At 45.5% G+C, this 14,211-nt stretch overlaps 1 protein-coding gene across 4 annotated transcripts in view; it reads right to left on the reverse strand.

The window, feature by feature from the left end:
* Positions 1-14,211, reverse strand: part of HIPK2 (homeodomain interacting protein kinase 2) — a 174,194-nt gene that overhangs the window by 34,362 nt on the left and 125,621 nt on the right. For 3 of the 4 annotated variants that reach the window (XM_079992216.1, XM_079992217.1, XM_079992215.1), the window contains exons 4-9: positions 14,088-14,207; positions 12,830-12,916; positions 12,024-12,208; positions 9,686-9,848; positions 7,604-7,826; positions 2,144-2,265 (exon numbers count right to left, since the gene is read on the reverse strand). In XM_079992216.1, the coding sequence (XP_079848342.1) occupies positions 2,144-2,265; positions 7,604-7,826; positions 9,686-9,848; positions 12,024-12,208; positions 12,830-12,916; positions 14,088-14,207 (900 nt within the window). The remainder of the gene's footprint in view (positions 1-2,143; positions 2,266-7,603; positions 7,827-9,685; positions 9,849-12,023; positions 12,209-12,829; positions 12,917-14,087; positions 14,208-14,211) is intronic. The other variant, XM_079992218.1, reaches the window with a different exon arrangement.

Raw genomic sequence — 14,211 nt, forward strand, 5'->3', positions numbered from 1 at the left:
CATTGGACGCTGCCATACAACTACCCTTCTGTCACCTGTCACAATTAATCATGGGAGTGGCCCTTTATGAAAGTGCAGGACTAGTTTTTTAATTTTTGGGGGCTCCTGCAGAATGTAAAAACCCCAGGCTGTGCTCACACTTCAATCTTTAGCCACTGTTTAAGTGGTACAATGATTCTACGGACAGTCTCCACTACTGCCTTAGCGTTCGGCTTAGCCCCGTGTTTTGAGTCTGTCTACTGGGATTGCCAGTTGTACTAAGGCCAACTGAGAAGTCTGGAATATGTTTGGGGTCTGAGTTTTGAAACTGTACACGCTCACAGCCAGACCATTTCACACGGTGCTTCGGTCCAAATATTTTACATATTTACGTTTGCAAAATTCACTTACTTTCTTTTAGCTTGGGGAGGAACCAAACCCTCCTCCTTTCTTGTTCGTCCTTTTGTATTGCTCCCATTTATTTTATTTTTTAAATGAGGTGGGTAGGTCTGTCTTTCCATCCTGCCGCCACCCCCCCTTCCCCTCGAGTGTACCACTTGGAAAAGGATGGCGTGCTTTTCATGGAGGTGGACTTCATTCATGTCAAAGAGGCAGCTGCTTAACAAAGACTCTTCATGGGAACAGGAGGCACCACTTAGTTAATGAAAAGGAAATCAGGCAAGCTTCAAGTTCTTTTCCATACTGCCTTTCCCAGATAAGCTGGGCTGGCAGCAGGCAAAAGGAAAAGGACTGAACTAACACTCGCTGGAATGCTACCCAGGCAAGGCAACGCTTTGGCAGGATTTTGGAGTCTGCTGATGCCTGAGAACGCTGGAATGCTCTGGCATAGACAACGACATTCGCTCTGACGCACTGATTCAAAGTGAATTAGTCTGGAATACAAGGGGGCTCATATAATGGGATGGTCAGAGTCCCCAAGGCTGCATATGCATGCCTATGTTTAAAGCACACGGCTTTCCCCAAAGAATCCTGGGAACTATAGTTTGCTATGGCTGCTGGGAACTGTAGCTCTGTGAAAGGCAAATTATAATCCCTGGGATTCTTTAAATGTAAGGTGTGTATGCAGCCTAAGTATCTGGCAGCACAGCCTAAGTGTTTGGCAGCTGTGGTTGAATGCCCTGCACCCTGTATGGAGCTGCCTTATAAAGACTCAGACCTTTGCTGCACCTGACCTAAAATGACCTCTGCTATATTCCTAGTGCACCATGTTCAGTGATGTCATTATTAATATTTAGACTTTATTTCCCTAACATAATGAAGAGAAGATGTAGAACAGATCGTTCATCCTCAATGTCTTTTTTTTTTTTTGTCTTTGGGACAAGTGGATTTAAAAAAATGGAGAGATAGCAAATGATGTTCTCAGGCGCCATTAGACTGAGTTCATAGACCACTTAAAGAATATACAAATTTGTCAGCCCAAATTCATAGGAATCTAAATGAAACAAGGTCAAGAAATATCAATATATAATCAACATTTTAAAATCGGCAATCACCATGAGTAGGAATCATTAAATGTGAAAAAAAGGAAAACCGTTGTGTTGTGGAATCATCTTATTAAATGCAGATGTTCCTCACTGTCAAGGAAGGTGCTCCCTGTATTTTCCTATGCTTTTTATTTTATGTCTCACACTCGTAAGTTTTTAATTAAAGTATTCACACTATACTTCGTAAACTTCTTCCCCACCCATCGTCCTTTTTGGCCCTTTTCCAACCCCTGGGTTTTTATTCAACCTGATCCCAGGGGGTCAATAGTGACAGCTTTGGGGAATCTGCATTAGTGACAGATCTAGGGAATTAAAAGCTGGTGGGTAAAAAAACTGCAGCATCATGAACCCTTTAATAGTCAAAATCCAAATTAGCATCCACACACAAGCGGCACTCTCCTAATTAATAAACTGAAAAAATAGTTGCTCTCTGCATCCAATTCTTTGCACTATGACTGACAGCTTACAGTTAAGAGCTGTTCGACAGTGGAATGGATTTCCTCGGAAGATGGTGGACTCTCCTTCCTTTGAGGTTTTTAAGCAGAGGTTGAGTGGCCATCTATCATGTATGATCTAGCTGAGATTTCTGCATTGCAGGAGGTCAGACCAGATGACTCTCAGGGTCCCTTAAACAACTCTACGGTTCTATTCAAATTTACCTGTGCTAAAAGTCCTGGCTGGATCTGAAGGGGCTGAGCCCCAGGAGCCTGAGTGACAATTGGAACAGCGTTCTCCATCCGGACTGAATACCCAGCATGCTTTGAAGGGGACGTCTGTAACCCTGTGCAATGAAAAGATAAAAAGTGTTAGCCACCATCAGTTGCTTTTCTAGGAACAAGCACCTTAAACTCTCCTGGGCAACTCTCCTCTCTGGCCAGACGGACTTTCTGGTTGACAATCATGCCATTTTATCACATCGAAACCTGCCATTTGAACATGTCTCTTCTCACATTCCATGCGCTGGCCGAAGCGGATTACTCCTGGTTTAGGTGAATAAATTGTTATCACTTAGAACCATAGGCCAGAACGATTCAATACAAAAAGAAACACAAAGCACATACAGAAGCACAAGTCAATGTAACGTGTTTCACTAAACACGTATACAATAAAAGAATTGAACTGTAAGGCTTCCCCACCCGAACACAGGGCCCACAGACCCTCCACATAGATTAATATATGGGTGCTACAAATACAAGGGAGAAAAAGAATACCTCACTCACCCCACTAGGACTTTTTTTGAAGGCTGGCTCTGCTATTTCCAGCAGTACCTCAGGCAAATAATCATTAGAAAGGAAATTACTAGCTTTAGATTTCATAAAGCCTGAAACTGTAATTCTAGCATCATCACCACCACAGCTCAGATCTATCAATTTATTTCAGGAGAAATTTGATTTTCCACTAGCTAGCTTTTTCTTAGGCAGGAAGGAGTTTCTCCTTTGTATTATTCCACCTTATTGCTCTCCACAGAGTTCTCCGCAATGTCTGTACACGGTTATAATAATATGCCAACCTAGACTGGGCATTCAATTCCAGTTGTGGCCTAGCCAATGATAAGCAAAGCTGGACCCACTAGGCCAGTTTTTAGCATCTCTGAAAATCAGGCTCTACAATCCTGTGAATGCAGACTATACCTCAATCCAATAAAGGAGGCTCTTCAACCCAGATCCTTTTTGGCTTCCCTCACCATTTGAGGCGGGACAGACGGTTCCTGCTTGGTGGTGGCACCCTTACTGTGGAATTCTCTCCCCAGGGAAACTTGCCTTGCCCCTGCCTTGACATCTTTTGGGAGCCAAGGAAACACGTTCTTCTTTTCCTGGACTGCGTAAAATCCACTGTGAATTAATTTTATGCTGCTTTTACATCTGCAGACTCCTTTTATGCTACTTCTGCTGATTGTTTTAATGTTGCTGTTTTAATCTGCCTTATTGTAATTTAATATATGCAGCAACACCTTTCATACACCATACGCTCATAAAAAAAGAGTCATACCCAACCTTACAAAGGCTTAGTGGTTTTAACTTTTTGTTAGTCACCCTGGGAAGCTGTTGGAGGGTGAGGTATAAATCCCTGTGATAAATTAAATAAAATAAACAGAAATGAGGACCTGCCAACTCAGAGCAAATATGCTGCATTCGGAAGGCTGAAAAGAGCATACCGATAAGGATATAAGTGAGTCAAATGATATTGAAACACTTTGTGATCATTCAAACTTTCTTGGTTGATCTTGAACTGTGATATAGGAACCACGGCGGTCGCTTTGCCCTTTCAAGTCAACACTGAAACCGCAATGACAGCAACAGAGGAAAGCCAGATGGTTGTGACAGTAACAGGGGAAAAGCCAAGTGATTCGCTGAGCTTTCCATCACATACTGAAGAGGCCAGCTAGCTTCAGTGTAAATGTTAACACACAACCAGGCAGAGCTACATGTTTTTTGGGTGGGGTGGAGAAGTGTGGTACCTAGTTGAACACCAGGGGCTGGGAACCTGTGGGCCAAGACTGACCCACGAAGGGGTCCAGTTTGGCCTGCAAGGTCAGTTTACCCAAACCACGACCACCCGCAGACACCACTGTGTGCAGTTACCAAAAAGAGTGCTGCTGGAATCAGCAAGTCCACCTTTTTGTCTCCTCCCCAAAATCACCAAACACCCTTCTCCCTGCCCCAGTCTGGGACATATAACCCACACAGGGTTTTGCCACTTTTGAATGGACCCCTGGGAAGTGGGCATGATGGCTTGACTTCAACAGAAACAAATTGAAACAATTAAAACTTTAAAAAATCCAAAAACTGACAGGAAGAGCGTTTCAACCCCAAACAGCAACACCGGGACATTGAAGACACAGGGCCTGGATATGAAAAAAACAACAGCAAAACAAGGCAGAAGGAACAACAAAAAAGGAGGTGCGTTTCCATTCCCTTCTGAGAAAGAGAAGAAATACTGTGCCTGTGTTTTTTTATCTGTTTATGTTTTGTGTTGCTTTGAATGGTTGCTACTCTCCTTGAGCCGTTGGGATGGGGTGGAGTAGAAATTAAGCGGAGTCAATACATCTATTTTTGTGCCACTTCCCAATAGCTTCCCAATACAGGCAGGCTGAATGCCACAGCTGAAAAAGAGACATCTCCGTCTCCGGAGGAAGCGCTGCCTGTTGCTACACACAAGGGGAGAAATTAAGACTCCAGCAGCCTGTCATCCTTTCTGCCGTCCTGCCTTTTGAGCTGAAGAAATAATTGAGGATAAAAATTTGCCCAAAATAGTCAAAATGCCCTTTGTAGCTTTTGTAAATAAGACTCAGGGGACTTTTCAGGATTTCACCCTCGAGCTCTTTTATGTTATTTTAACCCCGCATAAAAAGGATAAAACGTCTGCTGCACAGCAGTGCGCCGAGACATCAATATCTGCAAAGAACTTTAATATCTTTGGATAAAAATGAGACAGAGAGAGAGAGAGAGAGAGAGAGAGAGAGAAGGAGCCAGGTGGCAGCAGCGCAGGCTGCCAGACGGCAGCAGAACCCAGATGTGTGCGAAGGCAGGGACAGCTCCTGAGTAGAAGAAATTGGTCTTTTCTTCAGTTTTCCTGTCCCAAATCCCACCAAGTAAACCCCCTCCCAAAAAACTGACCATGGCTGTAATGCACTGCAACCCAACCCATGCACATCAACCTGCACCCTTGTTCAACACATCTGCCAAAGGTTAGGATCACATCACACAGCTGTGTATTGGGTGCAGCTATACTGATGGGTCAGGGGAATATTCCGTCTTAGGCAAAGCTTTGATTTATTGAGTCATGCTTTTCTAACCTGATGGCTTAGTCCTGGAACTTGCAGGGTTTCAACCCTGCCCAGATCTCATTCCTCAGGTGAGGGGCAAGAGGAGCAGAGCTCTCCAGAAGATCTCCACCCTGCCCATGATCTGGAGGAGCCATCGAATCTGGATATCCCTTTCCCCAGGACTAAAGGTCCCCACACCAACTACCTAGGTCTCTGGACATTTCTCATGTGCACACCCACCCACCCTTACTCCCAGGAACACAGGAGCAAAAGGTACGGTGAGATAGGCACGGGCTTCAGAAGTGGCCAGTTAGCTGCCCATGAGGCTACTCAGCAGAGGAGGAAGTACATGAAAATACCTATTGGAATCAGGGCCTGACTGAAAGCCAGGAATAGTAGAGCTTCCAGCTCTTATGTAGGCCTCCAGTCTAAGCTCTCACCCAAGCTCCATCCTTCCTGACCTAAGGAAAGAGGCAGTTATTCTGCTCCTTTATGGGTCTGCCCAAAACGCATGTGGTTTCCCCTAATGGGGACAAAGAATAGCTTAGCAGCAGCAGCAGCACTATAAGCTTTTCTGAACCAATGCCCAGGCTATGAAATTATCTGCAGGAGGATTATTTCTCAGTCGCGTTACTAGCCAGGAAAATGGAGTTAGTTAACATTCCAAGAGGGACACATTTCAGACACCATACCCGTAAGGGCACCGAGCGGACCAGGTTGGCAATCAACCAAGCATTACTTTAACCCAAGCCTCATAGCACTCCAGCTACTAAACTACTGCAACATGCTCTGCGTGATTTTCACCGACGACATTTCGGAAGCTGCAAAGAGCCAAGGAAGTCTTGCTTTCTCGTGCAGCTGCGTCACCAGGAGCATATTTACGCTACCACTTCAGGAGATACATTTTGTCTCCCACATACTTCTTGAGTATTATTAAAATACAGTGGTACCTTGCTTGCTGAACAGCTTAGTTGTCAAACAAATCGGCTCCTGAATGCCGCAAACTTGGAAGTGTTCTGGTTTGAAAACATTTTTCGGAAGCCGATCGTCCGCCGTGGCTTCCGCTTGAGTGCAGGAAGTTCCTGCAACCAATCGGAAGCCGAGCCTTGGTTTTTGAACTGTTTCGGGAGTCGAACAGGCTCCCAGGATGGATTAAGTTTGAGAACCAAAGTACCGCTGTACTCAAATACTCCGCCGTGAAGCTCCAGTTCAGATTATACCAGGTCAGACTGGCTAATCTGTCTAGCCCAGGGGTCTGCAACCTTTAAGACAAAAAGAGCCACTTGGACCCATTTCCAAAGAAAAAAAACCTGGGAGCCGCAAAACCGGGAAGGTGACGTCGGGATGGTGCGTGACTAACGCACGCACCGCCCCCATGCAACGTCACAGCCAGTACAGCACAGTGGGGAGTGTCGGGGCGCACAATGCACCTCCTCCCCTCGCTAGTATCCACCTCGGAGCCGCAGCAAAGGTGAAAAAGAGCCACATGCGGCTCCAGAGCCTTGGCCTAGTCCAAGATCAACTACCCTGTTTGCTTGTGGCTCCTCAAGGTCTCAGGAAGAGGCCTTTCCATCTTTTTACTGAGGCTCCTCAGGACTCAGCCTGGGCGGCCCTGAGTGCAACACAGGTCCTCTTCTTCTGATTGGTGGCCCCTCTTTGGTTGATGCTGCCTCCACAGTCAGAGGCAGGGGTGCTTCTGAACGCTACAGGAGAGGAGAGTGCTCTTGTCCGAGGGTCCTGCTTGCGGATTTCCCACGGGCATCTGGGTGGCTGGACTAGATGGGTCTTTGGTCTTGGCTAGCAGGTTCTTCTTAGGGACGCAGGTGGCGCTGTGGGTTAAAGCCTCAGCGCCTAGGACTTGCCGATCGAAAGGTCGGCGGTTCGAATCCCTGCGGCGGGGTGCGCTCCCGCTGCTCGGTCCCAGCGCCTGCCAACCTAGCAGTTCGAAAGCACCTCCGGGTGCAAGTAGATAAATAGGGACCGCTTACCAGCGGGAAGGTAAACGGCGTTTCCGTGTGCGGCTCTGGCTCGCCAGAGCAGCGATGTCACGCTGGCCACGTGACCCGGAAGTGTCTCCGGACAGCGCTGGCCCCTGGCCTCTTAAGTGAGATGGGCGCACAACCCCAGAGTCTGTCAAGACTGGCCCATACGGGCAGGGGTACCTTTACCCTTTACCTTTAGCAGGTTCTTCTTAACTTCTACCTGGGTTTCATTTCTCGTTTCTGCCTGCCAAGCATATCTCCTTTGTCAATGCTAGGAGCATCCCAGAGAAATGCACTGGCCCGATAAGCAGAAACGCTTCGAATGAGACAAGGGAATGGCAGGTTTGTAGCAGATAAGCAGCGTCTCTTACCTTGGAAGCCTGGAGGACACACGATGAGGGCTTGCTGGAAGGGGTCGGGGCGAGCACATATCTGCGCCGTCCCCGTCTGCAGGGGGACGCTCCTCTGGGCCACCGCGGCCATGGAGGCTGCCGAGGGCTGGTAGAGTGCAGATTGGTAGTTTAGTATGGAGACTTCAGGGTTGGCTAAGGAAATAGTGGCACTGGTGGTGGAGGTGGGAGCCAGGGTGGTGGCCTAAAGGAGTGGTGGGATTTAAAATGGAATAAAAACATAATATGAAGGAGATGGCAATGTTGGAAAAAAGATAATAATAATAATAATAATAATAATAATAATAATAATAATAATGATGGAAGGTAATATAAATAAGGCAAGACAACAAGTTGCAAAAAGGAAAGGCAAACAACATAAAGAAGGGCAGCAGAAAGAGGGGAGGAGGGTATAAGTAAAAAGGTGGAAGCTAAGGATGAGTAAGGATGAAGACTTTTCTTTAGCCATTGCATGCACCACTGTTCTGCTCATGATTGAGAAATGACCAGAATACAACAACAACGGCAACAACTGGGGAACACTGAGCCTGCAGCCCCCCCTCCCCAAAGCAGCCAGTAGCATCAAGGTCAGGAATGTGTCACAGCCAACATCCCCTGCAGTGTGTGTGTGTTTTGTGGGGGAAAGGAAGGGTCTACCAGTCCAATTCAATACACGTCTACTCTGAAGAAAGTACCACTACGTTCATTAAGACTTCATCTCGTGTAATCAGGCAAAAGAATGCAACCTGCATTTCTTGTGTGTCCGTATATGAGAAAGAATGCAGGAGGGTAAGTGCACTGTTGTCATGCAGGCACAGAATGATGCATATACGTTTCTGCCTATGAAAAGGAAGACTGGAAAATTGCTAAATATTTTTATGTGTTTAATTCCTTAATCCTATAATGTGTGTGAATGACTTGATCCGCAGTTGGTGGCTTGGCTCACTTTGATGAGTTACCTGCTCAGCACACCGGCTCTTTTCCGCTTTCTGAATGAGGCTTGTGGATTACATGACTCTGTAAGGGCCTTATATTAAACGTGGGTGACAGCAGGATATTTGCAGGCATATGCAGTTACTAGATACTGGGAGAAGTTTTGGTGTTTCTGCCCTCTGACACGTATGGTGCTGCCTGTGTATCAGATTTTTTAAAAAGATTTTAAAAATTATTTTTTCAAGAAACATGTATTCTGTTCAAGAATTTGGATTCTTTAAAACCAAGAACATCTGCTGAGGGTGAGTGGGAAGAAAAATATATATGTAAACCTGTCTTGTCCCTCAAAAGGATATTTCCTTCTCCTCCACCTGTAGAGGTGGAATGACAAAGAAGGAAGTCTATCAGACTCTCCTCATGAAATTATGGACTGTTGAGGGCAGCTATGGAAGCTATGAAAGACTGAAATAATGGCCTTATAGTGAGTCAATTGATTGGTCTGTTTACTCTGACTGAGAGAAGCTCTCTTGGGCAGAGAGAGCTTTCTTTTAGGTAGAGCAGCCAGGGATTTATTGAGGGTTCCTTCGCTGACCTCTCACCCATCCTGTAAATTGCAAGTGCCTTTCTTTTGCACCAAATGCCAAAATCTTGTGATCACACAGAGTGGGGAATACAGTGGTGCCTCGCAAGATGAAAAGAATCCGTTCCGCGAGTCTCTTCGTCTTGCGGTTTTTTCGTCTTGCGAAGCAACCCTATTAGCGGCTTAGCAGATTAGCGCTATTAGCGGCAAAGTGGCTATTAGCGGCAAAGCGGCTATTAGCGGCTTAGTGACTTAGAAAAAGGGTGTGGAGCGAAAAAAAATCGCAAGACTTGCAAGACGTTTTCGTCTTGCGAAGCAAGCCCATAGAGAAATTCATCTTGCGAAGCGCCTCGAAAAACGGAAAACCCTTTCGTCTAGCGGGTTTTTCGTCTTGCCGGGCACCACTGTATACAGATCCCTTTCCACTAATAAGAGTTAATCAAGAATCTGGTGAAGTCTTTGTGTGTGGAAAAGTTTCAAAGAGAGCTGGCCAAGCCTGCATATACACACGCAAACACACACAGAGATTGCATTATGATGGTTCCCCATACCTGGTTATGAACTGTATTGAGCTGGTTGTTGAAGGTCATGGTAAGGTTGGTTGATGTGCTTGGGGCCACGTGGGTGATGAATGGGGTCTTGCTCTGATTCACTGTGTCGTACATGTTCACCCGCCGCTTGCAAATCTCCATGTTCTGGAAACAGGACTTGACACTGTTTATGAGAAAGAGGGCATGAAGAAGCAAGAAAGCCAAAGGGATACTGCCCATTTCACCACTGATGTACATACACCAAACTTAAATTGTTTGGTAGACATGACTTCTTTCTAGGAAATAAGAGAACTGCCGGTCTGGCACAGGAGTGGCAAGAGGCAGCTAGTATTCTCAACCCTATCAAACTCGCCATGCTACAGTTCCCGGGATTGTTTGAGGGCAGCTATGGAAGCTACTGTTACAAAACAGAAACAAGGATGTAATGTTGGTGTGTTCCAAGGCTCAAAAGCATCACAATGATCTGTACTATCAATGAAGCATCAGTTGCGAATCATAGCCTATTTTCTGTGCAGTTTACATTGTTGCTTGTTGTCCTTAATCCTTAAAACCACTCCAGCCCTGAAACCAAACCTCAGCAAGTTTAAATATTCTAGGAATGCCAGGAAGAGGAGAAGCCCCTGCACTGAAACACACTACAGAGAGCAGTTCTAAAGCTGAGTCCCTGCTACTAACGTGATCCCTGTATTAAGCAGACTCAATGGATACGCCTTACCATTTTCTGCTCCTTCATTTGTAAGGATCAAATAAAATAAAAAGGAATGCAACTTTACGACAGTTTGAATGTCCTGCATGAGCACATTCCCTTAGTCGTGCAAAGAAGCTCTACTGCAAGTAATATATTCTCTGGGGTCAGTAAGTCCAGCTTCCCACTTTGTGGCAAGATTCCAGAGAGATCAATAACTCCTGACAAATGCTCGTTCAGACACCTCTTAGCGTGTAACTACAGGTTACTTGAAAACACCCAGCTGCTGCTGAAAGTAAGGGTCCCGTGTCTTCTCGCCCTCCTGACCTCTGTCATGTTTAATACAGCTTATCTTGTCTTGTGGTATAAAAATGGAACTCATAGCCAAATGATGTGGGGCAAGGGCAAGCAAATGCAAAATGCCATGACATCACAGCAGCAGGCAAGTTGCGCTTCACATTACAGAAGTGTGTTAATAAGGCTTGTGGCTGCCATTTTCAGAAGTGGTTTCCACCCTCAGGAAAGAAAGTGTTTCCATGACTTCCCTCAGCAACTTTGGGCACATTCACACCCTACATTTAGAGTGCTATTAAACTACTTCAAACAGTCACAGCTTCCCTGCATAATATTCTGGGAACTGCAGTTTGGTAAGGGTGCTGAGAGTTGTTAGGAGATCCCTATATTTCCCTCACAGAGGGACAATTCCCAGAGTTCCCCCTGAAAAGGGACTGATTGTTCAATAACTCTGAGAACTGTAGCTCTTGGAAGGGAATAAGACTATAAGCAGTCTTATAATATATAATATATAAGACTATAAGCAGTCTTATAATGAACTACAACTCCCGGAATTATTTGGCGGAAGCCATGACTGTTAAAAAGGTTCACCTGGCGCATTAATTATACAACTTTAGGCACCAAGCGAAAACATCCCTCTTCAACCAGGCCTTGGACTGATTAACATTGTACAGCCTTTTAAATGTGTCTGTAGGAAGGGGAGGTTTTTTTGTGTGTTCTAACTATTAATTTGTGGTTTTATCCTGTATTTTCATCTTGTGAACCTCCCTGAGATCTTTGAGTGAATTTATTAAGTTTATAAATTTAATATAAAATAATAATAAATAGATAAAATAGAAGTGGCACCATAGTGTTTTTAAAATGTATGGTGTGAATGTGGCCTTTCCTTTAAACAAAAATTAAAAATTAAATTAAATAATTTAATTTCTTGAATTACAAAAGTACATAGCGTGTCTGTTTTTTCCATTCTCAGAAACTTTTCTCTCACAGATTCTGGCAGTGAAACTTCTGATTTTGGAGTCCACTCACCTACCTTATCCTCCCACAGAGTTACTGCATGAAAATTAATCCTACCACCTGCAGAAGGTAGGGAACAGGTGAACAAGCCACTAAAACATATTGCTCATTCCTGAATAATGTCTCACTGGCCCAGAGCTGCTAAAGCAACTCAGTTTAGGCCTTGTCAGGATCAAGAGATGGCAGCCACACTTATCAAAACATTCTTGCCATGATAATGGTTTTCCTGGCATCCAGGTTCTGTTGGTATTCACTCTGCTTGGCTGCGACTCAAATTCAAAGCACATTTGAGCAGACACTGCTCTGAGACTTGCAACCCAAAGTAGAGAGAAAGGAGCTTACTGGGTGCTATGGGGGAAGTCCAGCAAGTGCGTCATGGTGACAAATGGGTGGTTGAGGGTTTCGATCGGTGTTATCCTCTTATCCGCGTCTATCGTCAACATCTTCTTTAACAGATCTATGAACTCCCGCCGGTCTGCCTTTTCAACCAACATATCACTGCCTTCCAAGTCTGTTGTCATATTCACCTAAAAGGAAAAAACTGAATCAGTAGCAAAACTACATTTCTGGAAGTCCTGGGCCTAGAGAAATCACACCCAGCCTGATGCCTACACATGTTTGGCAGGATCCGGGGAACAGCCTACGAAAGATCAAAGATTCACAGAGTCCTCAACCGTGCAGGCAAAGCTAGCATGCAGACAGTCTCCCCTTGTGCAAGTTGCTTCACAGCAGGCATAGGCAAACTCGGCCCTCCAGATGTTTTGGGACTACGACTCTCATCATCCCTGACCACTGGTCCTGTTAGCTAGGGATGATGGGAGCTGTAATCCCAAAACATCTGGAGGGTTGATTTTGCCTATGCCTGCCCCACAGGTTATGACAAATGCATGGAGGGCCCTTACATGTACTGCAATATACACACATAAGGCCCCTTCACATGGCACCAAAGGCATGGCCGAGGAATATGACCAGTGAGTGCAGCAGCAACAAATTGAGCAGACCCACCGGAGTGCCCCCCCCCATATTATTTAAGCATATAACACCAAAATTCTCCAATGGGAGTTTGCACAAGAATGGAGAATACACTGTTATCCTGTGGTGGGTTATTTGGCTGGATATTACCCTGAATATTTCACCAGCATTCTTACCTGTGCCATATCATCCAAACAATTGAAAATATACTTTCTTGCTTCTTTTGACTTGATCCCCGTCTCTGCCTCATGATCATCCGGGGTCTGTTCAGAATCAAGAAAAAGTCAGTTACCTGCATCTGCTCTGAACTCTATTTAACCTTCATTGCTACCCCTTTCGGCCGAGCTCCCAAGTAGCATTATTGGCTGTTTTACATATTGGACTCACATGAAATTGCACAGGAATTGAAGTAAATCCATGAGTTTCGAGACTGCTGCTAAATTTTCATCAGATGTGAGCTGCAGACTCGGTAACACACGGTTGTAGAGGGAAATGGTGGCATCCTTCCCCTATTCAATGCTTGTGTAAAGCTTTTTTACATTTGTGGGGGGCAGGGAACAGTGTCATGCTACTAACAGAATGGATGCAAGGAATAGATGTTTGATCATCCTAGACTTGGCTTTGGTTTTTTGGGGGGTGCTACCATAATCAACGGAAGCGGGTGGCACTGTGGGTTAAACCACAGAGCTAGGACTTGCCAATCAGAAGGTCAGCAGTTCGAATCCCCGCGACGGGGTGAGCTCCCGTTGCTCGGTCCCTGCTCCTGCCAACCTAGCAGTTCAAAAGCATGCCAGTACAAGTAGATAAATCGGTACCGCTCCAGCGGGAAGGTAAACGGCGTTTCCGTGTGCTGCTCTGGTTCGCCAGAAGCGGCTTAGTCATGCTGGCCACATGACCCGGAAGCTGTATGCCGGCTCCCTCGGCCAATCAAGCAAGATGAGCGCCGCAACCCAGAGTCAGCCACGACTGGACCTAATGGTCAGCGGTCCCTTTACCTTTACCATACTCAACAAATGGCAACCACAGCCTTTCCCCTCACTATATTTATATTTATTGTAAGAGCAACGTGGTGGTGTATAGAATTAGTTTCAGGATGTTTGGCCTGTGTTTGAAACAGGATGATGTATTAAAGGGGCTTTTGGTATGATCCGGCATGGATCTTCTGATGTTCTTATGCAAAGAGACAACATCCTCTCCCAAAACAATCCCAGCAGGGAGATGAGGAGGAGTCCAACCTACTTCATTGAGCCCTTTCTATGAATCTGCACACATTTTGAAGACCTGAGGCATTAATATGCCAAGCCACCCAAAAGCCACATCACATTGTTGTATCAACTGCCTATCTGCCCGCCTTAATGCCCACAGGCCTCAATAATGTTTCAGCATTGTGAGATGCAGGCCCCAACAAAGGAAGCTGAGAAGCAACATCTTCACCTTTAGCCTCCACAGCGGATACGGCGAATCTGTATCTCTGTTGAAAAATCTCGTAGTCTTCGTCCCTGCGCTCAGTAAATACTCAGCTGGCAAGCCCTGCGTCTGCGAAATATATCGGATCTGT

Source organism: Podarcis cretensis (assembly GCF_951804945.1).
Source record: "Podarcis cretensis genome assembly, chromosome: 10".
In the NCBI taxonomy this organism is placed as follows: domain Eukaryota; kingdom Metazoa; phylum Chordata; class Lepidosauria; order Squamata; family Lacertidae; genus Podarcis; species Podarcis cretensis.